General features: G+C 37.9%; 5 protein-coding genes across 6 annotated transcripts; 3 read left to right on the plus strand and 2 right to left on the minus strand.

The window, feature by feature from the left end:
• Window positions 1-23: 23 nt before the first annotated feature.
• On the minus strand, window positions 24-2,948 carry LOC127263814 (target of rapamycin complex subunit LST8-1). Its single transcript, XM_051293051.1, has 10 exons — window positions 2,748-2,948; window positions 2,478-2,609; window positions 2,011-2,112; window positions 1,775-1,887; window positions 1,612-1,681; window positions 1,095-1,172; window positions 811-927; window positions 623-717; window positions 461-540; window positions 24-377 (listed from the first exon to the last, which is right to left on the minus strand). Exons 2-10 carry the CDS (start codon window positions 2,586-2,588, stop codon window positions 193-195), a joined length of 951 nt encoding a protein of 316 aa, XP_051149008.1. The 5' UTR covers window positions 2,589-2,609; window positions 2,748-2,948; the 3' UTR covers window positions 24-192.
• Window positions 2,949-3,152: 204 nt separating this feature from the next.
• LOC127263791 (H/ACA ribonucleoprotein complex subunit 4) lies at window positions 3,153-5,254 on the plus strand. The gene has a single exon (XM_051293020.1). The coding sequence runs from the start codon at window positions 3,255-3,257 to the stop codon at window positions 5,016-5,018; it is 1,764 nt and encodes a 587-aa protein (XP_051148977.1). The 5' UTR covers window positions 3,153-3,254; the 3' UTR covers window positions 5,019-5,254.
• Window positions 5,255-8,554: 3,300 nt separating this feature from the next.
• LOC127263800 (zinc finger protein WIP2) lies at window positions 8,555-11,715 on the plus strand. 2 transcript variants are annotated; one of them, XM_051293040.1, is made up of 3 exons: window positions 8,555-9,241; window positions 10,374-10,817; window positions 11,363-11,715. In XM_051293040.1, the coding sequence occupies exons 1-2, from the start codon at window positions 8,657-8,659 to the stop codon at window positions 10,812-10,814; spliced, it is 1,026 nt and encodes a 341-aa protein (XP_051148997.1). In that variant the 5' UTR covers window positions 8,555-8,656; the 3' UTR covers window positions 10,815-10,817; window positions 11,363-11,715. The 2 variants fall into 2 exon arrangements, with proteins under 2 accessions (XP_051148997.1, XP_051148989.1); XM_051293032.1 differs by lacking the exon at window positions 11,363-11,715 and having other exon boundaries at window positions 10,374-11,044.
• A 2,171-nt stretch (window positions 11,716-13,886) lies between these two features.
• Window positions 13,887-16,635, plus strand: LOC127265710 (carboxyl-terminal-processing peptidase 3, chloroplastic). Its single transcript, XM_051295664.1, has 11 exons — window positions 13,887-14,338; window positions 14,446-14,527; window positions 14,680-14,810; window positions 14,898-14,984; window positions 15,078-15,156; window positions 15,237-15,325; window positions 15,427-15,459; window positions 15,551-15,757; window positions 15,839-15,988; window positions 16,067-16,174; window positions 16,260-16,635. The coding sequence occupies exons 1-11, from the start codon at window positions 14,027-14,029 to the stop codon at window positions 16,503-16,505; spliced, it is 1,524 nt and encodes a 507-aa protein (XP_051151621.1). The 5' UTR covers window positions 13,887-14,026; the 3' UTR covers window positions 16,506-16,635.
• Window positions 16,636-17,591: 956 nt separating this feature from the next.
• On the minus strand, window positions 17,592-22,207 carry LOC127265618 (serine/threonine-protein kinase Nek6-like). The gene is made up of 13 exons (XM_051295503.1): window positions 21,691-22,207; window positions 21,045-21,111; window positions 20,662-20,727; window positions 20,496-20,542; window positions 20,208-20,253; window positions 20,044-20,124; window positions 19,911-19,953; window positions 19,763-19,812; window positions 19,541-19,622; window positions 19,405-19,454; window positions 19,205-19,278; window positions 19,061-19,112; window positions 17,592-18,980 (listed from the first exon to the last, which is right to left on the minus strand). The coding sequence occupies exons 1-13, from the start codon at window positions 21,807-21,809 to the stop codon at window positions 17,829-17,831; spliced, it is 1,929 nt and encodes a 642-aa protein (XP_051151460.1). The 5' UTR covers window positions 21,810-22,207; the 3' UTR covers window positions 17,592-17,828.
• Between the last annotated feature and the right edge of the window lie 1,355 nt (window positions 22,208-23,562).

The raw sequence follows: 23,562 nt of genomic DNA on the forward strand, positions 1-23,562 counted from the left end.
TTTCACTAAAGACTCTGTGAATCAGTAAGAAAGTTCAAGTCAATTTCAATTCACAAAGGAAAAGTGAAGAAGGTGGTCTGGTCTGTCTATCTCAGAAGTTATAAAACAAGAATCAGATCGGCCTGTACAGTACAGATAAGATAAAATATACTCCCTATAAATAAACAAATGCCTCTTGTTTCATAAGGTTCTTCAACTCGAAGGTTCAGTCCCATCATGAAGAGCACAGCAAACGGTAGCTTTCGAATGCCCTCTGTAGAGTTTAATCTCCTCACCATTTGCCATCGACCACAACCTCGCCGTAGAGTCAGATGAGGCCGTGATCAGAAAAGCCCCGTCCACCGAGAAAACACAGTCCCAAACCCATCGCTGATGTCCTGAAAACACAACCCCAACATGCACCTGTGTCAATCAATCTTAGACCTCTATGATCAGTAATTATATGTGGTCTATTTCTTACCAACTAGTGTTTTTTCTAAGGTGAAACCATCTACATTCCATATTTTCACGGTATTGTCAGACGACGCGGTAGCCAGATACCTGAAAATAGGAAGAAAATGTTTCCATATACTAAAGAAATTGGAGAGTAGGGGTGGATATATCATCATAAGCTCCTACTTACCGGTTGGGTTCACATAGCTCCGGGGAAAGGAGACATTTAAGGATGTATCCATCATGTGCCTGTAGCTTATGCAGCGGCTCAAAGTTGGTCATAGTCTGCCCATAGGGATAATACAATGAAGTCAAGTCCGTAAACATAATTCCCAGTTAAGTTGAAGTTAGATTCACTCCACTCAATGTATATTTTACCTGAGTACCGCGTAACAAACGCCACACATAGCATGTCCCGTGATTGTTTGCTGCAACAACCAAGCTTCCATCCCACATTACAGTCAGTGATCGTACTGCTGTATCCACCTCCGGGACCTGAATCAGTAAACCAATTCACTTTCTTAGAATTATTTAGTCAAAAAAGAATATGCCTTTCGTGCATAGAGACCACATCACTATATCCCAGTGTATATGGAGCTTAGCTTGCCATAAATCATGACCACCATATGGTGCATAAAGGTACGAACACTGGTGGTACTTACCAGTTCACAGCTGCATGAATTTGCAGTCAAATCCCAGACTCGGATGTTGCCATTTTGGTCACCAGATATCAGTTCAGTCTGGAAAATAACCAGAAATTGATGCCACTCTCAGAGGAGGATTAGCAGAGACTCATTCATGCATAGCTTGTGGTAGAATAAAGCGCGTTCTTTAAGAAATAATGTAAACCACACTATGAGATAACTCATGCCCCTCAGGAATAAAGGCATTTCACCTCCAGCAATGCTAAAACCAATAGAAGTTGGTGATTCTCTGTTAACGTAAAATTAAATAAAAAATCCTACTTTTTTGTGCAAGGATGCAAAAATTGTAACAAAAAGGTGTAACATTTTGTAAAAACGAACAATATAAGAACAAATGGAGCCACTCAGTAGATAATGGTAAACCAAAGCCATCATAAAATTGGCAACAAAACATAACTCTCATTACAACTAGCAAGATGTTTAAGATTGTTGGAAAACTAATTCAAATGCCTACAATAAACTGAATTTGTTAGACCTGATTTGGGTGTAAAACAACAGTATTGACAGCTGCCCGGCTTTCATATTCCCTCTGACAACCTGGAGCTCTGAATCATATTAAAAGACAGCAGACCAAATTAACACCAAAGCTAACAATCATTAAGAAAAGAAAATATAAAGAATTTTAAAATTTCATCAACCGTAAGTCCCAAAGCTTTACGGTGCCATCTTCTGAACCAGAATACATCCAATTCCCATCGCATTGAAATCCAACCGCCATAACATTATTAGTATGAGAGTCATAGCTCATCACCTGATAAAAAAAGTAAGCAGCTAATGATACAGCAGGAACCACTGATAATAGTAATGAGAAACACTAAACAATAAACATAATAACTAGCAGTTTAAAGTACATGAAACAAACGAATAAACATACCGGTTGAGGGCTGTTTGAATTAACATCAAATAGTCTAATATGTGGATTTCCAGCCGCAGCTAAGTAGCGCTTGTCGGGTGTGATCTCAAGGCGATTAACTTGCTGTCAAGATAGAGCAATGCATTAGATTTACAAAAAAGCACTCAGCACATTTGTTAAATCTAATAAGTAATATACTAAAACATCTGCATTGATTGGAAGACATGAAAAATTGAAAGAGGACAAAGGTAGTTCTTGCCATTGTGCCTTAAGACGATGATCAGAGCAAATCAATACAGCTACTGCAACCATTACTTTATCATGAACTAGGTTCAAATGTCATTAAGAGATCTCACACTTCAATACACAAGTTGTTCTTACATTCCCTACTCATAACATCTACTAATATTTATCTTCAAATAGTTGTGAAATTTCCTCCCAAAAGCATTTCAAGCCAAACTTAGTTGCAAAACATATAAGCTGCATACAGATTCAGGATATTGAATAGTCCTATAGCAGCGCCCACTTTTTGCTTCCCAAAATCGAATCGAATGATCATAGCTCGCTGTGGCGAGAACCACCGATGGCTGCTGGCTCATGATATTTGCTCACTTTATTACCTGCACGAAAAATAACAACTAAGACATGAAATCGTACCAACAGAAACCAGGCAAGGCAGCATTTCCTCAATGAAACGAGGCTTCCAAATCCAGGAGAACCTAAAATACCATAACTGCTAAAATTTCCTCTCTCTGTACCTGATGCCTTTCAAGATATTCTTTCTCCTGAATCTCCCAAAAGGCAACTCAAGAAAATTTGTGTGAAACTTCAATCCATCAACAAGCGTTTCAAAGCCGATTCTTTTCAGCTATGAATTTCCAGTTCTTCGGCGATTCAATAATCAACTCGAACAGGAATTTCCTTTTCATATAACGAAGGGAGATCGAAGACTCGAAGCAGAGTCTGTAATTATCATTACTCATTAGTTAAACACCGTCGGCCCATTATACATAAACGCCTGAGAAGTAAGCAAACTTCATACTGGGCCTAAAATAATGGGCCGAATGGCTAATAAAATTTGGGCAGAGGCCCAAAGCAGAGCATCTTACTGTGCACCTCACCACACAGGATAATTTCTCCATCGCCGTCAAAACCCTGAACCCTAATTTTTCTGCAATCTTCCGCCCCTTGATAAACCCATTTCGTTCTTCCCTAATTTTTAGCTGTAAACCTAACCCTAGATTGTAGTTGCCGCCGCCGCCGACATGGCCGACGTCCAGCATTCCATTCCGGAGAAGTCAAAGAAGAAGAAAAGCAAGTCGAAGGAAGAGGATGAAAGCGACGCGGTCGATTACCTCATTAAGCCGCAGAGCTACACTCCGTCCGTGGATGCCTCCCAGTGGCCTATCCTACTGAAGAACTACGACAAACTGAATGTACGCACTGGGCACTTCACTCCCTTGCCCTCCGGTTGTTCCCCTTTGAGACGCCCGTTACCGGAATACCTCAAGTACGGTATCATCAATCTCGACAAGCCGGCGAATCCATCATCTCACGAAGTTGTTGCCTGGATTAAGCGCATCCTACGTTCTGAGAAAACGGGGCATTCCGGCACGCTCGATCCGAAGGTCACTGGTAACTTGATCGTTTGCATTGACCGCGCCACACGCTTGGTGAAATCACAGCAAGGTGCGGGGAAAGAGTACGTATGCGTGGCTCGATTGCATTCAAAGGTCCCTGATGTTTCCAAGGTTGCAAGGGCGCTGGAGTCTCTATCAGGTGCGGTTTTTCAGAGACCTCCTTTGATATCTGCAGTTAAGAGGCAACTTAGGATTAGGACTATTTACAGTAGTAAGCTACTTGAATACGATGCCGACAGGCATTTGGTTGTTTTCTGGATTTCCTGTGAGGCTGGGACATATGTAAGGACATTATGTGTTCATTTGGGGTTGATATTGGGTGTTGGAGGGCATATGCAGGAGTTGAGAAGGGTGCGGTCTGGGATTTTGGGGGAGAATGACAATATGGTGACAATGCACGATGTGATGGATGCTCAGTGGATGTATGATAACTATAGGGATGAAAGTTACTTGAGGAGGGTGGTTATGCCATTGGAGATGATCTTGACTACTTATAAGAGGCTTGTGGTGAAGGATTCAGCTGTTAACGCAATTTGTTATGGTGCCAAGTTGATGATTCCCGGTTTATTGAGGTTTGAGAATAATATTGAGGTCAATGAGGAGGTAGTGTTGATCACTACCAAGGGGGAGGCGATTGCGTTGGGGATTGCAGAGATGACTACAGCTGTAATGGCCACTTGTGACCATGGAACCGTGGCCAAAATTAAGAGGGTTGTGATGGATAGGGATACGTATCCGAGGAAGTGGGGTTTGGGTCCTCGAGCATCGATGAAGAAGAAACTCATAGCTGAAGGGAAGTTGGACAAGCATGGGAAGCCAAATGAGAATACGCCGGCTGAGTGGTTGAGGAATGTTGCTTTGCCTGCTGGAGATGACCTTAAGATTGCCAGTCATGCTGCAGTTGCAGAGCCAATTCCAACTCCAACTCCTGATGCAGGCAATGGGGAGGCTGATGTTGTGGTTGAGAAGAAGAAAAAGAAGAAACACAAGGCCGATGACAATGATGGAGAGAGTCGAAAACGGAAGCTAGATGCTGTTGATGATACTCCTGTTGCCAAGAAAGCTAAGGTCGAAAAAGTTACGGAAGTTGTACAGGTGAAGGAGAGTGTTGTCGAAGCTGAAAATGTGGATGGGGAGTCGGAGAAGAAGGAGAAGAAGAAGAAGAAAAAGAAGGAGAAAGCAGATGAAGCTGATGGGGAGAAGGAGGGATCAAAGAAAGAGGAACAATTAGATGCTGAGAAGTCTGATGAGAAAAAGAAGAAGAAGAAAGACAAGAAACAGAAAGATGCTGAAAATGTGGAGTCTGGTGAAGAGGAAGCAATCAAGAGTGAGAAGAAGAAGGATAAGAAAAAGAAGAAACAGAGAGAATCTGCAGAGCCACAGGAGTAGACGAAGGGTGCTCTGGTCTGGAGCTCATGTGTTTTTTATGTTTATGAATTGAGTGGTGATGGATATGGGCAGAGAGATAGAGAGAGAGAGAGAGCTTTATGTGCGAGTGTCGTGTCTATTTAGCCATTATCTACAAAACATGTTTCTTGCAGTATTTTCAAATTTTTGATTGTCGAATGTTTCTCAGGTTCTTGGGATGTTGTTAGTTATAAAGCTACTTACGTTTCGGATGGAAACCTAATTTTAAATATACTATGTTTGGTAGGACTGGTCTCTACATACAAAATACTCTTTATTTTAAATGTAGTATGTATTTTAAAAAAAAGACTAATATTATTATGCTTTCCAAACACCTGGAATATTTTTTAAATATCATTCAATATTTTCAAAATAGAAAATAATTAATCATACTTAATTTTTATCCTATCACTTTATCTCCTCGTATCTTTCAAATAAAAAAATAAAATATATATTTTTCTCTTCATCTTCTCACTTAATTTCTAAATTATCCGGAATATTACTTACTATTAGTCAGTACAGTTAAACAAGACATACAACAGATACAGTCATACTCATACACTAGAAGTAGAGGGCTATTAACCCGTTTGAAAAAATGTTGGGTAAGGGTCGATTTCGGGTCAGCCTTATCGGGCCATGGCCCGCCCGCCTATTGAGAAGGGGTTGTTCTGTATTAGTAGAATTTACAATTTGAGAAGAAAACAGGGGAAAGAGGTTCACGGCCGCAGCGCCGAACAACGGGAGCCAGTGACGAACCAGCTTTGCGGCTCCGGGGAGGGCAAAGTTGTTATGTTTGACTGCTGAAAGGGGAAAACATCAGCTCGATGATGAATGCTGGCAAGTGATTGTTGTGGGATTTCCGTTATTAGCATTTCGAACAGGAATAAGCCTAGATTATGCTTTTAGCTAGCATTGTGTATGATAAGTGCTAGGTGAAATTCCTCAAGATACATTCTTTTTTCACTTTATGACATGCCTATGCTTGGGTGCCGCTGGAAAATTGAAGCTTCTGTAGATGCAATTTTAAGGCTGCGGAAAAGTTTACAATACATTGTAAATTCAACGGTGAAGATTTCACTCTAATATATATTATACAGGCAACGCCAAGTTTATAGTTTTGGTTGGATACTAGTAAGTTCCAAGTATATCATTTTACTCTGTTTCATGTAAGAACCATGTCTTCTTGATTTTCAACTCATACGCTGGGTGATAATCTGGCTTGGGCTTTGTTATAAATTTGTAGGCTAAAAGTGTAGCTAGTAAATTCTGAGAGCTGACTGGCACAAGTTATTCAGATCACTAGTTCATCTTCCAATGAGTTTTTAAGTCTTACTATTTGCCAGCTCTTGCAGCTTCTTGTTTCCTTATCCTGGTTCTATATTAATATATTTATATTTATGCCATCATGGAGGTATTTTATACGTATAGTCTGATGATGTGAACAATAATTGAGGGCTCGGAGTTGGATATCATATGAAGTTGGAAGTTTATGGATATGCATCCTGTTTTTTGATCATTAGGAAGACCAATCATGGTAATTATCCAGTTGCATTGTGTACATTTTTCATTAAGTTTTTGCTGAGTGGAGTTGGAGTCGGGGTCGGATATACTCGGCATTAGTTTTGTTTGTGATATGTTTCCTTGTTAATGGATGGTTAACTGAACTTTAGAAGGCCATTCTTTCACATTTACAATCTCTCAAAAGTTTTTATAGTTTGAGATTCTGTGGCTACTTAAACAGCTGTATTTCCTGATCTTAAACCTCATATGCTTGACATAGAGGATGCCTAATTGATATATCTAGAAAATCGTTTAGAGGCTTCTGTTATGATTAGCACCAAATTGAGTAAATAGTGGCTAGGCTAGATTCATGCTTCTTGTGGAAAAGAATGAGAAGAAACACTTGTAGCAGATGAGAAGAAACACTTATAGCAGATGAGAAGAAGCATTGGATGTTTGTCGTTAATCTTCTCACATGCTGTGTTTCTTCATCTGTGGACATATTGCATATTCCTTTCAAGTTCTTGTCTTTTTCTTGTGGAACCATTGTTCATTGAGAATACTCCCAAATGTTATGCTATGTTTGAGCTCAGTTGATACGTTGTTCTTCTTTGATTTTGGTTTATTGAGCTTAATTATCGAGTAACTTGATTGGATATTATTATTACCATTCCCATTCTTAGAATTTGATTAATAAGAAGCCATCCATTTCCAAGGGAAGACAGGTTACAAACATGCCTTGCTAATCAATTAATTAGGCCGTTGTTTGTGTCCTGATATTCACAATAGAAAGAAAGGGATACTTTGTAGACAAATTCCACAAGAACTTGTGAATAGTGTGTGATATATATGCTTCTTTTTTGTGTCCTTTGAGATTTTGGTTCGGTTTTCTTTAATCTTTCTAAAATTTTATTATATATTTTTCATGTATACAATATTTTTGTAATATTTATGACGACTTGGTTAGGTTGGATGAGCAAATTCTTTATTTCTCTCTATTTTATTAATTCAATTTAATATACTAATTAATTTAGGCATCTCAAAAATACCTGCCGACTGTACTATAGGATACAAATTAATTGTGGCCAGCGGCCACCCTAACAATATATTATCGGCCAAAATAAACAGGGAAAATGAAGATTTTTATTTGAAATTGAAATAGTTATGTACGTCATTATCATTTTTCACAACAACAACAAATTGTCAATAATGTGGCCATTCATCAGCATCAGCATCAGCATCAGCATAATAGTATTATAAATTAATTGCCTAAGCATAAACAAATTAAATAAATATTGCACTTGTACAAAATCAACGGGCTAAGTATATTCAGCATGGCTGAATTTCAATTTAATTACAATCCTTAATTTTAATCACAATTACTAATAATTAGCTAAAACTATTAGATGCAAGATTAGAGGCCCACTTAGTCCAGCACAATTAATATACAAATCCACACATGATTCATTATCCAAGGCTCAAAATCAATTGAGTAGTATTGCATATATTTACATCTACACTAAAGTTGTCCATTTATTTATTATTTTAATAATAATAATAATAATAATAATAATAATAATTTCATATGTATAGATATATATATATATATATCTTTTATTCTGGCCAATTAGATTATAATTTACAAATTTTATTGACACAAGTATTAATTAATTAGACTAGTTTTTTTAACCCTATACCATATTACTATGATACACACAAATGGCCATTCTCTAATATTACTCTTTCAATTCACATAAAATATTTAATTTTTTTATTTCGATTGATCCACTTAATTAATAATAATTTTTTATTAATTATATTTTATCTAAATTTTAACCTATGCAATAATAGAAACAATTCAACCGGAAGACAAGAAATAGTATTATTCCCTCATTTAATCAGAATTATTGTTCTTATATTAATTACATGCATCATACAGTCCCACGCACAAACACACACACACACATATATATATATATATATTCACTATTTACTTTCATAACAACTTGTCAGCCGTATTCTCTCTCTCTCTCTCTCTCTCTCTCTAAGGGGCAATTTCCTCTAGCCCACCATTCTGAAGCTCCCACCTCTTTTTTGCCTTCTTCTCCTTTTAACACAATATGTCTGATCCCCACAGAAATCTCAATGTCCAATTCCACCTCAATTCCAATCGTATCCACCACTTTTCTACTCCTAATTCATACATCTACAGAAACAGTCATCATCAAATATATGATCATGAATTAGGTGCAGCTCCACCTTGTTCACCGCCATTGAAAGAGCCCCTCCCACTTCTCACACTGATTCCGACCAGACGCGAGCAAGATCTTGAACTCTCCTGCGCAGGATCAGGATCTGGTGGTGATAATAATATGCAGGTTATGGATGGCAGCAGCAATGAGGAGGATGTCACAGTTGCACTCCAAATAGGGTTGCCAAACCCTAGTCCTGCTGATCTCGCCTCTTTGCTGTCTTCTTCTTTAGGTCATCATCATAAATCAGAAGATGAAGAAGAAGAGGAGTCGTCTGATCTACGAGCAGCAGCAGCAGCAGGAGAAGGGTACCCCAACAACATGACCAGCAGCAGCAGCAGGCTCAACAAGGGGCAGTATTGGATTCCTACACCTTCCCAGATTCTCATAGGTCCAACACAATTCACTTGTCCTGTCTGCCTCAAGACCTTCAACAGATACAATAACATGCAAGTAAGTGCTTAAGTTATTGAAAAAAGGATTCATTCATTCATTCCTGGTTTTAAGATGCCATTTTTCAAAGAAGGGTTTCTTGAGTGTGTAGAAGATTTTGTTTTGTTGATAATAAAGTAAAAAATATATATATATATATTATTACTCCTATTTAATAGTGGGATGCATGGCCGGGTGGCTAATTAAGGTTGAGGAGGGATGTTCCAAGATCTTGAGTGTGATGGGTACTACTGATCGATCGATCAGACTTTTAGCCTGAGACTGAGACTGAGATGAGATGATTTCACTTCATTTATGTGATTGAACAAGTCGGGCAATGTTCCTTATGTTTTTGTTAAGTACTCTTTCCGAAGTCTCTGCTGTGCAGTGGCAGTGCAGCTCTACAAATTGGTAACTGCGAACAAACTGAAACTTCAACAGTTGCCATGCCATGGATTCGTTCTTACTTGATCGATCAGTCTGTCTGTCTCTCTGCGTGGTGCAGTCGTCCATCTGCTTGCAGAAAGAGTGAAAAGCCCATACCTAAACCTTCTTCATTGTCTGACTCTCAGTGTCATCTCAAAAGCAAGACTTTTCAACACCTCAATCAATAATTTTTCTTTGGAAATTGTACCGCCATAGCCGTAGGCACCCTTTAGCTTGAACTTCTTCTTCGAACTCCCATTTCATATTTATACTTACTATTTTTTCTTTGAAACAAAAGAACAGTATTTTAGCAGTATCCTTGATAAAACTGGATTTCAGAAACATGTCAATCTTATTGAGAAGCATTTTTCTTTTTTCAATTTTCCTTTATTAATGAATGACTGGATACCTTTTTGAAAGACTGGAATCTTTGAGTTATTCCATGCAAAATTAGTGAAGTTCATGTATAGTTTCACATCATATACATTACATAAAGCAATGTCTTCAAACAGCAAAGAAGATATGTATACACACACTTGATTCTCTTACAATAGGCTGAGAATTTCACCTTTTACCTTCCCTTTTTCCACTCTTTGCTGTGGTCTGAGAATTGCAGAAATTCACCTTTGTTGATATATTCTGTCTGCAGTTAGAATTTCCATTTTTTAGAAAAAATTTTGTCCATATTATTATATGCCTAATTGGTAGTTGAGTATATATGGTTCAGATGCATATGTGGGGGCATGGTTCACAGTACAGAAGAGGGCCTGAATCCCTAAGAGGAAGTCAGCCAACTGGCATGCTTAGGCTTCCTTGCTACTGCTGTGCTCCTGGCTGCAGAAACAACATAGATCATCCAAGAGCAAAACCCTTGAAGGACTTCAGAACCCTCCAAACACATTACAAAAGAAAGCATGGAATCAAGCCTTTCATGTGCAGAAAGTGTGGTAAAGCCTTTGCAGTGAGGGGAGATTGGAGAACCCATGAGAAGAATTGTGGAAAGCTCTGGTACTGCATTTGTGGTTCTGATTTCAAACACAAGAGATCCCTAAAAGATCATATAAAAGCATTTGGGAATGGCCATGGAGCCTACGGGGGAATCCATGAATTTGAAGAGGAAGATGAACCTGCATCAGAAATTGAACAAGATGATGATTCAATCCATTAAATCGTAAGACAATCAATATATGGAGTTGATTCTTAAGCTATGTTTTCTTGGCTTTATTATGTAGAGAATAGTCTCGAGCTGTGCTTTAGTCAAAAGGGCCATTTTTAGCTTTCTAACTTAGGCCTTTAAATTTCTTGAATATATATGTGTGTGTGGATGATACTTGATGTTATTTAGGCTTAACTATTTGTTTCACTATGGCCTTTTTTTATATATATTATCTTCAATTCTATTTCTTGCCATACTCAAATTAATTTCATTATGATTAATATATCAGTTTTAAAGCTCTTTCTTGTTTGTTCAAGTGAAAGTTATACATGTAGCAAATTGTAAATGATTGTGATTCTTCTTATACATACATACAGACTTGAGAAAATAATAGTAGATGAGAACAAGATAAACCACTAGCTCTACATTGTTCTCTCCACGGGGAATAACTATATGATTTTTATGTATGTATGTATGTATGTGTGTATGTATCAGAATCTAATGCACTATGGATCATATATGGATAATATATATGATCATGACCTTTTTTTTTTTTCCAGGTGTTTTGGCATTCAGTTTTAGGTGTTCAGTTATCCACAAGAATCAAATTAAAGAAAGAGATTAATTAGAAAGAGTAGTAAAGAGTGAAGTGAAAGATGTGCTCCAGCCAATGATCAGTGGGGGATATAAAATAAAGTACATAGAATAGAATATATATTTGGGGGACTAATGTTGAATACACATTCATAACCTAATGGTATCTTGCAAATACACCAACATTTGGGGTGCATTAGATACCCTTTAGTTGAATGAGCTTGTATGTGTATATATATATATATATATATATGTCTGGTCATGGATGGAACATATACCTTATCAGATTCACTACCTTTAAATAAATGCAAAGCAGATATATATGATTAAGCAAACCATGTGTGACTGTGTGTGAGAGAGAGATGAAGCATCATATTATATTTACTGTTGATAATATTGTGGCTGAAAATGTATATGGGAATCATTTCTTTGATTGCATCAATTTTAAAAACTGGAGGGACAAAGACAAGGGCATTAAATGGATGTTGGTGGGAGCTATGGGAATGATGAGGGGAAAAATTTTAAAGATGGAATGGCTGTATTCAAGGAGTGATTTTAGGGAGGTCCAGGGACTCCCAACACCAGAGAGGATTGGTGTGGTGGATTCCATTTTGTGATGGGGTAATTGGGTAAGAAATCCATGGAGCTCCCAAGAATCGTCCTTAACTAAGAACACTAGACAAGCTGCAATGACTTTGGAGCTGATGTTTCGATTGATAGAGGAGGAGAGGGCTATGCATTGCATGCATATAATATATATATACATATATACACACAGTATTATTTCCCACAAATTTAAAACACTGCTGTATGTATATGTAATAATCCCCTGTGCTGTGCATATGTAAGAAAACTCTGTTGATTGAAGTGACATTTCAATGACACTTTTGACTATGCTCTCTCTCTCTCTCTCTCTCTCTATCTCTCACTTCCACATCGACACAGACATGATGATTTTGATATTGTAGCTTTCTGGCAATAAGTTTAATTGATGTAGGGTTGGGAATACTAGGATGGAGTTCATTATTCATAGGGGTTTGGTTTCGATCGACAAGAAATTAAGGATAGGATGCTCATGAGAAAACACCCTCAACTCTTCACTACTACAATGCAATTTGGGTTTTCTTATTCTTATTTTGTTTGTATGTACGTAATTAACATTTCTAGGGTTTCTTTTTGATTTCTTATGCACTTTCTAAGAATCCAAAGGTCAACTGTACATACTAATAAGATGATAATAATAATTTATCATATGAGACAACTTTTGCTCAGAGCTAGGCCCTCATGGGGAAAAAAGGTTAAAAGGAGATTAATAATAAAACAATATAAAATCATTTGTTGACCACCTTTGAAAAAGATTAATGAATCATTTTATATATATATATATATTTGCTACTATCAAATACGATGGAGCAAAGGAAGCATAGATTCATTTTGGAATTGGAGGGTATATAGATATAGATATGTGTGATCTCCTGAGATCACCTTTTGCACTTATCATTGATTATCTTTAATTAATTTGATGTGGGAGATTCTCCAATCTTTCTTCTTCTTTCGTTGTGGAATATTTCTTTAGATAAAATCTTCTCATTCAATATTCAAACATGCATGATGATCAATTAATTAATAAGTAAAAGCTTAGAAAGAAGATCGAGGGAGTAGCAGAAGCAGCAGCAGCAGCACCTTTATTTCCCATCCTTTTGAAAAGAGATATTTCATCAGTTTCTTAATAATTATACAGATATTGCAACTAATTAAGAATCCTGTTGCCCATAACTGTTAGTATTGTTGATTGTCTTTTTGTCTCTCTACACACTTCTTCAGCTGACTGACTATGGATCTATGATCACACATGACAGGATTCCGACAGACTTGTTGTGTTGGATCAATTCTAGCTCGATCACCATTAATCAAATACTACTACTTAATTAGTTGTATGTGTATCGTATCTCAACTCAGGGAATATAATTAATGAGAAAATCAAAATAAAAAATGGAGTAGTACTAGTAGTAAATCGTAGCTAGCTAGCTTAGCTTGTCAAATCATGTTTTTCTACCTTTTGTACAAATAAGCTTTCCGAAAGCTGATGGCTGATAAGTATAGTTGTGCCCATTGTCTTTTCATATGAACAATGATTTTACTGTGTAGTAGTACTAGTATATACATTACTACTGTATTCTTTTTTCTTTTTATATAATGTTTTCTTGCATATATATATATATATAATTTTTGATTTTTGTGGGCTGGGAAGACGGACGTGGACCGTCCATTCATTCATTCATTTTCAAAGTGTGGTAGGCAATTTGGGCGGACAACAGAGCAGAGCTGCAGCCCAGTTGGAAAAAGATGGCTTCTTTCCTGCAATTTTTTATTATTTTATTACACGTTTAAGTTGCACAAGTAGACGACAACATATAGAAGAGAGTCCCAGGAAGGAGGGATTCCTTCTCTTCCTTCCTTCCACAAAAAAAAGATACTCTTTAGACACGCAAAGGACATAACCACCACAAAGCCACAGATTCATGTGGGCCCCTCCCTATTCGACACTCCGCGATTATTACTAGCTCTCTTCTTCTTCTTCCTCCTGCGACGGACACAAACTCACTCTTGCAATCCTCGATGCAGAGAGTATGGAAGCTTTGATCGGCTCGAATCTTGATTCTATTCTGATCTGTGCTTCGGAATTTGCTTCATCAAGACCGTCGTTCTTTTCTGGCCGATTCACTAGCAGGCTGAAAGCTGTGCGGTCCGACAGGCTTAGAGTCAATTGTTTTGGTGGTTCCGACAAGGAATTCACCAGCACTCCACAATGTCTTGACAAAAGGATTGGGAGAGGATTGGTCGGATTGGCCGCCGCCGCCGCCGCTGCCGCCGTGTCTTGGGATTCGTCTGCCCTCGCACAGTCTTTGACTGTGGCATTCCCTGCTTCTCACACTCGTGAGGTGGTTTAGTATAGCTGATGATCGACCGTTTGATTTGATATGTTCAAGAATGTCTCAAGTTCATAGGATTCTGAGTGTCCGAGGTTGTCTTGTCCCTGTCCCCGCAGGTTAATACAGCCCAGAGAACTCTAGTGGAGGCATGGGGATTGATTCGAGAAACCTTCTTCGATCCGACTTTCAATCATCAGGGTAGAGCAACATTAAACCATTTCCATTTGTTTAGTTTTTACTTTGCATTGCATTGGAGAAAACGAGGTTGAAACGACATTACTGTCCTCGACGATGCACACGTTCAATTCGTCTTGATTTGAATTCACTTGCAAAGTATGAACCTTTTGCAGATTGGGACATGAAACTGCAGCAGACAATGGTGGAGATGTTTCCTCTGAGATCAGAGGATGATGCCTACGGCAAAATCAAGGGGATGCTTTCGACCCTCGGCGATCCTTTCACTCGCATCATCAGCCCCAAGGCAATCACTTCTTCATCGATTGTTTTCTATGTGTTTATCCAAATTGTCGGGATATTACATGATCAAGTGTTGGTTACTTTTGTGCAGGAATATCAGAGTTTTAGAATAGGAAGTGATGGAAATCTTCAAGGTGTTGGTTTATTCATCAACACCGAGCCCAAGACCGGACACCTGGTGACTCCATTTCTTGCAGATAATCTATTCTTTGTGGCATCTCAGAGTTTAGTCTTTTCCATTATTGCTTAGTCTCTGTTTGTTTTGTTTCAGATTGTTTTGTCGTGCTTGGAGAATAGCCCGGCTGCGCGCGCCGGCATACATGAAGGGGACGAGATCATGGAAATCAACGGTATATTATATGCATGTCTTTTCTTTGTTTTGTCTCAAGAAAACATTGTATGAACTTTCTTGAGATACGTGATGCATCAGGCGAAAGGCTCGACGGCATGGCGAGTGAAGCAGCGGCGCAAAAGCTCCGGGGACACACTGGAACAACTGTTACTGTCAAAGTTCACACTGTGAGCCTCAGCTGTGATTATTACATAGTGATCAGAACTGATCCTTCTTCTATTTTCATTACAAAACCGAACGTTCATGTTTTACTATGATCTTTCGATAGGTTGATGACTCAGGAAGCTCTTTTGTCCGAGAGGTATGATGTATTTACATATTATTGCACCGTAGGCATTTTCTCAGTATGTCGCTAAGTACATCTAATTTTGTGAAACACTCGAATATTGAAGGTTAAAATACCGCGTGAAGTTGTGAAGCTTCCACCGATATCTAGTGCTATCATTATCCACAGAGCACCCGATGGTCAGCTATCGAAGACAGGATATGTGAAGCTGTCGACCTTCTCGCAATCTGCTGCTATGGAAATGAAGAATACGGTTTATGAGATGGAGAATCAAGGTGTAGAGTCGTACATATTGGACCTAAGGAACAACCCGGTGAGCGAGTCATGGATATCGTATTATCGACTCGAATGGCAATTAGTGATGCTCATTTTATGTTGCTACTAATATATCCAGGGTGGCTTGGTAAAGGCGGGACTTGACGTTGCTCAGATTTGGTTAGATGGAACCGAGACACTAGTGAATACTATCGATAGGGATGGGAATATGTTCCCGATCAACATGATCGATGGTCATGCTATAACACATGATCCTCTTGTTGTCCTCGTATGTTCGACTTCCTATGATCATTGTTGGTTCTGGAAATACTTTTCTTTGCTAACCTTTTTTGTGCTTTCGAAACAGGTGAATGAAGGTAGCGCGAGTGCAAGTGAGATCCTTGCAGGGGCGCTGCACGACAATGGCCGAGCAATTCTTGTTGGACACCGAACATTCGGGAAAGGAAAAATCCAGGTAATCTTTATCAGTTCGATCCCAGAAGAAAATGCATTCCCTAGGCTTCGATATTTTCTGATATTCTTCGTCCAAATTACTGCAGAGTGTGACTGAGCTACACGATGGATCGGCACTTTTCATTACAGTGGCTAAATATTTATCGCCGGCGCTTCATGACATCGACAAGGTTGGGATAGCGCCGGATGTGCAGTGCACAACTGACTTTCTGAATTCACCTAAGGATTCCTTCAGTGTGAGAAAGTCAAGTTCATCCTTGGAAAGAGATTCTTGCATTCTTTTGGCTGAACATCAGCTTGATATTCAAGAATCCAAAGGCTCGGCTTCTTGATATGTGATCGAAACTTTCGACATTATTGCCAGCCTCAACATGGTACGCTGTTAGCACATTAGGATATTGTAAATGCATTGGTATGATTCATGATGTAAGCTATAGATAATAAGATTGAAAATTTAAGAAATATGCACTTTTATTTATCATGTACTAAACCAGGTCAAATACAATAATATCATCAATGGTAAACCGGATGCATATGTAAGGAATACAAAACAGTGTCGTAGTTCTCTCCACACGATGACAAAACAGTAATGATTCAGCGCAGTTCAACCGAATAAAATTGCAAACAGAGAAAAGAGTGCAGGGGAAAAGACAAGTGTGTAAGAAAATGAGAGTCGAAAGGCGCCTCCTTTGTCCATTGCTGGCAGAGGCGCCATTCCAGCATCTTGAGACATTGCTGCAACGAAATAGAAAGTCATCGAGATCACAAACATGTAAGTGTAGGTGGTGAACTTACCTAAATGTGCCATGGGAGAAAATGTAGCTCAATGATAATATAGAAATTAATTGAAATGTAATCCTTTTGAGGGAATATCTTGTCTGAAACTGCAAATGTTGTGTCTTGATTATATAATGGATGGGTGCCATATTTTGTCATGATCGAACTTGATTTCTATTGTTCTTTCCCACCATATATTTTTGCCTTTTGAATTAAGCTTTATGGGATCCACAAATACATGAAAGGAAAGGGTTAGGTTATGCATCTCAATCAAATTAATTAAGAACCTACCAAATGAATTTGTTGTTGCTACATAGAGAGAAGAACAAAGGTTTCCTGAAAATTTATATGTAAAGAGTAGTGGAGTGGTGAGAACTCTCATTTAGTACATGTTGTGATTTAGAATGATGATGTTGATGGTTCATCTACAGAAAATGCATTCAATGTGTTCATACTTCAATTACTTAGCCATCAAAGTAAGGAATGTGTTGATACTTCCTAATCTCAATGGGCATCAATTAAGAGAGACCAGATATCATCATCTCTCTGTATTTTTACTTCAACAATAATGCAATCTGCATTCATGATGGAATTTTATTTTAAAAAAATAAAATAAAATAAAAAAATCAAGATACAGCAAATGAACAAATGTGGATAATTGTATTGACAAATCTCAAGCAATCCTCAACAAATCCAACAGGTAAAACATCCAAATACATGCCATGATTCATCCGACCCTCAAAATTCAATCCAACAATTTCTGTCTCCACAAAGAAACTACATTAACATGGCTAACCATGGTATAAAAGATATTTAAAAAAAAAAAAGGGCCAACTATTCAAATTAGGGAACACTGACCATGTCCAAATCTTGAAAAGCTAGGATTCTTTGGCAAATTTTTGTGCATTGATTAGGCTTTTTGTAAGCCAGATTGCTGTTTCTCTGGAAGAGACAGCATCTTCACTGAATGGCCGTAGAATTCCAGATAGCTCATCAAACTTATCCTGTTTCAGCAATCTTGCACAGAGTTCAAGCAAGGACTCTAATGCATCAGCTCTTTGTAGACGGGGATGATCCCACAGGCCCATGGTTCCATCGCCCTCTTGTGTTCTTGACAGTTCATGGCTCAGTGCTTGATTTATTAGTAGAATGTCTTCTTTCTTAATCTGAGTTAACTCGCTTGAGCTTTCATCCTTGACATTCTGTGTAGTGTTCTCCACCACGCCTTCATTATTTTCGGCTTGCTTGTGGTCAGGCAGCACTACAGAACTTGCACCGGTCATTTCCTCAGCACTTGAGGGGGTTGTTGTCTCTTTGTTAACTATTGGTACTGCCTCAACACTTGAGGGGGTTTCTGTCTCTCTGTTAACTATTGATACTGCCTCGACATTGGAGGGGGTTTGTGACTCTTTGTTAAGAATTGAAACTGCTTCATCTTTACTGTCATCTGCCTTCAATTCTGTTTCCTCAGTGATCTGGGGACTGCACAAAGGCTCTGCATTGAGCTTCATCTCATTATCCTGGCCCAAAACTTCCAATTTCATATCATTGTGGAGATATGTCTCTTGTTCTTCAGAAACTACATTTGCTGCTAAATTAAACGCATCCATGGTGTTGATGCTCTCTTTAAATGAGTCAAAAGTGTCTGGATCTTCTCCATTGCATGCAGTTGTCTCGCTTGTTTTCTCACTCTTAGAATCTTCACTGTCATGAGAAATCTTCCCAGAATAGCTTGTGGGATCAACTCTCTTGGTCACAAGTTTGTATTCCATCAAGGCATCATCATCCAGTAAGTTCAAGTAGTGTATGTCAAACACACTTTCTTCAAACAATGGAAGTAGGTCCTTTTGTTTTAGTTTCGCCTCTTTTTCTGTGCTGTCTTTCTCGCTGCAAGAACTTCCAGGTGTTGTTTTTCTCGTTTTCTCCTTGGTGTTAGGAGAAGGAGATTTTACAGGGAGCAATGCAGGAGATGGGTTGTGACACCGAAGGAGGAATGGTTGCAAATGAGGGTGTCTTAACAGATCGGCAGCCTAGGACATGGAAATTATGCAGATGATAATCATAACTTTGCTACATGAATTAGGGAAGAAGGAGAAGAAGGTGAACCTACCGTTGGCCGGTGTTCGGGACTCTTCCTCAGCATGCTTTTGATAATCTGTTTCCTGGGATTACAGTCATTTAATTTATTATAGTTTTATCTCCATAGTGAACACATGGAAATTTTATTGCTAAGTTTTAAAATAGAGACACTTACAGAGTGGACGAGTAGGCAATTGGAAGCGGAGAGATCAAAGACCTGTTTATCTTGTTGATCAGTCCAGCCATATCCTGTTCATCAAATGCTTCTAATTTTAGTGATATACTGGAAAAACACCATTGTAACTTATTGTAGTTTATAAACAATGTCAAACCAAGAGTGCAAGTCTATTCCGCAAAGTGAAAGGTTGAACTTACGGGTGCCCTAAATGCTTGTTGGTGAGCAGCAATCTCAAAAATACAGCACCCTGGAAATACAACATATGTCAGTCATTCTTAGATACAAGTGGGATCAGTGTAGTAGCTTCAAGATTTTCTTTTTTTAACTATTTACCTAGTGACCATATGTCTGATTTATAGCCATATTGCATATCGCCAAGAAGCTCAGGGCACATATAGTTGGGAGTCCCAGCAACCTGGTCCGAGACACAGAAGGGTGAGTTACCAACCATTGTGATTACACTGTCAACTATAAACAATGTGCTCCAACGTGTACAAAGAGGCTGAAAATAGTTAGACCAGTAACGTGTCAGTTTGGGTCATCATAAAATCATACCGATGAAGCAATGCCTTCTTCATTGAGAAGTTTTGCTAATCCAAAATCACCTGTAAATTGGATGTTAGTTATAACACAGAAGGAGTATTTGGGTAAAACACACACACACACAGGTAGTTGTTGCATGCGCTTGCTGTGGCCTGCTTACCAAGACGAATATTGTTTTCCTTTGTGACGAATATGTTTGACAACTGGAGTAGACAAAAATATTTTAAAAAACTATCCAAGGAAAAATCAAATTAACATGTGGCAACTGAATTGTATGGTGTTGATAGGCGAACCTTGAGATCCCTGTGAAGGACACGATTGGAGTGAAGATAGTCGATAGCTAACAATAGCTGTGTCAACCATTTGCATATTTTCTATAGATAAAAAAATCATGCACACTCTCTCAGAAGAAGCAGGCAAAGCAGGGACAAGAATATGTATTAATTAATCAAATTACCTCCTCCGGAAAAAAAGTGCGCCTTGCCTTCTTCATAATTTGAGCTCTGCAGATAAAAAATAATAACATCAACATTCCATAAGACTCGAATACTATTTAAAACCTCCCATCATTTACCCTTTCTTTTTTCTACCTTCATATATTTATAATAAAACAGATTATTTTATTTTTCTTTCTGGATGTCAAAGCAAACTTCATCTATAGTATACAGAGTGTCGAACGAAAATTTCTTATGTAACTTGAACAGTACTATTCCAGAAGAGTAATCAAATTCAACTAAATTCTTACATATTTCCACTTTCACAGTAGTCCGTCAAAATGCATATACAGCTTCCCTGCAGAAAAAGGGAACATGTAAAAGATTTGTACAAAAATTATTTCAGGCCTCCCATAACACAGATTTGTTCAGCCTAATTGCTTTCATGCTGGAAATTGACAATTAAAATTATGATACCTTTTCAACCCAAGCACCTTTGTACTCGAGAATATATGGATTGTGTAGTTTTGCAAGCATATTCATCTGCAACAATTAGGTAAACAATTAGTCAGCATTGAAGATTTTTTTTAAAATGCTATGGTAATTTTTTTATTCTAACTTCATTCCAGTCCAAAAAAAACTCAATTTTGAGCACCAGGAAAAGCGAGTAATTCTGTTTCCAAATATTATGATTGGTTAGAAACAAGAATAAATGCATCCATAAAGAAACTTGGAGCGACTGCCTACTCAAAATAACAAATACCTAACTAATAAGCCATAAACTTAAAGAAGAAAAACATATGCATGTGCAACAGACCTGGCTTCCCCTTAACAGAGTAAACATAATTATTTAACACTACCTCCTGGTAAGCAGTTCTCTTGAATTTTTCGGTGTGCTTGGACATATGAATTTTCTTCAAAACACACCTGCAAGATATGAGACAAATAAGCAATAAGGAAACATCACATCTCACACCACAAACAGATTACAAAAAGTCTACGGTGGATCGGCAGCTTGGTTACAAAATACTTCATTCAATCATTGATAACCAAAGCCTACTTTGTCAAAATACTGGTCAACAGATGCACTTGTTAGTTCTCTCTAGTTTGGAATTATACCACACATATGATCCTTTGCTAACTAATCAATTTTCATTCTAGATATTTAAATCCAGAACCAACTAGCAACTCATGCAATAATTCCAACAATGTCTTTCAAAACGACCAGATAATAAACAAACGAACGATTTCTTAAATGAGTTCACGGGTTTCAGTTTCTGATCTATCATACGCCCAGAAATCTCGTCCACAAAAAGCCGTTTCTTGATTGATATACCTGAATGTTTCTGAATAATTGAAGGAATTATTCATAAATGAAGCTAAAACGCAAAGTCCACTCTCACTTCACACAAACACCGACCAAAAAAATTGAATAAAAAAATAAAATAAAATAAAAATTACAAGTAATCTACGTGTGCAAAGCAACTGAAAGGAACTAGTTCTTACTTCCGATTCTCATTTTTATGGAGGACGAGGAACGAAGCTCCGAAGGCGCCTCTCCCAATCTGCTCCACTGCTTCATATTCGTCCATCTTCGACTCGGAATCGGCGTTGGCCGTCTCCATTATGCAAATCTCGGACAATTTTGAAGCGGAAAAAACGATGCTTGAGGCAAAATCGGTCACCCAACTCAAACTCAGCGCCGCACTAGGGATTGTAGGGAGTCCCTCGACAAGAGACCGAAAATAAGGGGAAATCGCAGGATAAACAAGAAGCAATTAATGGGCTCTGATACGTTTTTGTGAAATGCAGTAATGGAGCTACAATAGCGCAGTTATGACTCCAACCGATTCTTCGTGCTTCAGTGGCGAAGAAAAACTTGTCTCTATCACCAAGGCTCTCCGCCTCTGCTTCCACAGCACACAATATATATATATATATATAAATATTTTTAATTACTATTATTATTGACTTGGTTTTCCTTTTTAGTAAGTATTTGATTTCTTTTGAGGAATATAAATGATTTATACGCAGGTTATAGTTTTATTTTGGTGAGTAATCATCGCCGACACATATGGGGCAATGAATGATCCGATTGATTCGTGTAATGTAATGTAATGTAATTACCTGCCGTCTCAATCAACTCTAGTAGAATCGATCGATAAATTAAATTCCAATTCAATTATTCGTATATTTTATTTTGATATCAGCAACAGCAACAGCAACAGCAAGCAAAGTGTTATTATATAGTAGCATATGTTTATTTTAAATTTTGGGATCTGAATTCTGATGAAGGAAGGAGATGTTTGGATTCATCAAATTGCATTGGAATGCATGCATACATACATACATACTGATACTACTGCCTACTAATCTATCATCTAGCATTGCCTATTTATTTATCAAATTCCATGTAAATAAATAAAAGCGAGTGGGTGAGGGAGACACACGAAGAATTAAATGAATGCAAATAATATGATAAGCGATTGTGACGAGCAGCGGTAGTGGTGAGGTGACACAATCATTATTTGATAGGGCGGCCTAATTGCCATTGCAATTGATCTCTCTCTCTCTCTCTCTCTCTCTCTCTCTCTCTCTCTCTCTCTCTCTCTCTCTCTCTCTTTCTTTGTTGGTAGGTGCTTAAAGTTGTACAAGTAGACAGAAATGCATATTTTGGTATTCCCATTTGGGAGTTGGTGATCGACTCACACATCCACACGATTGCCAAACTGGGCCTCAAAATCCGATCAAATCAAATATTCTTGTTGGTTAACCAGTCATTTCATCCAAATTTGCAATAAAAAATCTTCTCTCAAGTTCCAGTCCAGTTGACTCAGAGAGAGAGAGAGAGAGAGAGAGAGAGAGAGAGAGAGAGAGAGAGAGTGTGTCGGTAGAATGTAAATAAAAATCATGATCACATCACATTATATACCAGTACTGTTTATTAACATTATTTTGGTAGCAAGTAAGAAAGAATCCAGTTTGAGGGATATAATTAATGGGATGTTCACTCCCAAACCCGTATAATTAATAGTATATGTATGCTGTAATGTGTATAAAGTTGGTGCAAAGACTAGATGCTATTAAAATTCAGAGTTGATATTACTTATTCGTCTGATTTAGGATAGTGTATGTTTTATGTTGCAGTAGTAAAAGGCACGTGACAAGAAGAGTTCCAAAACAGGAGGAAAGAGCGTATATATCATCATCATCATCATCATCATCATATTCTTATCCTGACATGAAACAGTAACTTCAATTGATTTTCTTTTCTATTCAGCATCAGCATCCTAGGTGAAGAATTAATAATTAAAACTATTCCCATCCCATCCCATTTGCTGCCCATTAAAACTATATAGTAATATTAATCTAACAATA

This window comes from Andrographis paniculata, unplaced genomic scaffold, assembly GCF_009805555.1.
Source record: "Andrographis paniculata isolate CXL003 unplaced genomic scaffold, ASM980555v1 Contig17END, whole genome shotgun sequence".
Lineage (NCBI taxonomy): Eukaryota > Viridiplantae > Streptophyta > Magnoliopsida > Lamiales > Acanthaceae > Andrographis > Andrographis paniculata.

Excerpts from the sequence above, each read along its gene's own strand:
- LOC127263814 (XM_051293051.1), bottom strand. The coding sequence starts at position 2,588 with ATGAGCCAGCAGCCATCGGTGGTTCTCGCCACAGCGAGCTATGATCAT. Across the intron at positions 2,113-2,477 it reads CTATTCAATATCCTGAATCT|CAAGTTAATCGCCTTGAGAT; the intron begins GTATGCAGCTTA and ends CTATCTTGACAG. Across the intron at positions 541-622 it reads GAGCTATGTGAACCCAACCG|GTATCTGGCTACCGCGTCGT; the intron begins GTAAGTAGGAGC and ends TCCTATTTTCAG.
- LOC127263791 (XM_051293020.1), top strand. The coding sequence starts at position 3,255 with ATGGCCGACGTCCAGCATTCCATTCCGGAGAAGTCAAAGAAGAAGAAA.
- LOC127263800 (XM_051293040.1), top strand. The coding sequence starts at position 8,657 with ATGTCTGATCCCCACAGAAATCTCAATGTCCAATTCCACCTCAATTCC. Across the intron at positions 9,242-10,373 it reads ACAGATACAATAACATGCAA|ATGCATATGTGGGGGCATGG; the intron begins GTAAGTGCTTAA and ends TATATGGTTCAG.
- LOC127265710 (XM_051295664.1), top strand. The coding sequence starts at position 14,027 with ATGGAAGCTTTGATCGGCTCGAATCTTGATTCTATTCTGATCTGTGCT. Across the intron at positions 15,157-15,236 it reads CGAGATCATGGAAATCAACG|GCGAAAGGCTCGACGGCATG; the intron begins GTATATTATATG and ends GTGATGCATCAG. Across the intron at positions 16,175-16,259 it reads TCGGGAAAGGAAAAATCCAG|AGTGTGACTGAGCTACACGA; the intron begins GTAATCTTTATC and ends AAATTACTGCAG.
- LOC127265618 (XM_051295503.1), bottom strand. The coding sequence starts at position 21,809 with ATGGAGACGGCCAACGCCGATTCCGAGTCGAAGATGGACGAATATGAA. Across the intron at positions 20,543-20,661 it reads AAGGTGCTTGGGTTGAAAAG|GGAAGCTGTATATGCATTTT; the intron begins GTATCATAATTT and ends CTTTTTCTGCAG. Across the intron at positions 19,455-19,540 it reads ATCAGACATATGGTCACTAG|GGTGCTGTATTTTTGAGATT; the intron begins GTAAATAGTTAA and ends TTGTATTTCCAG.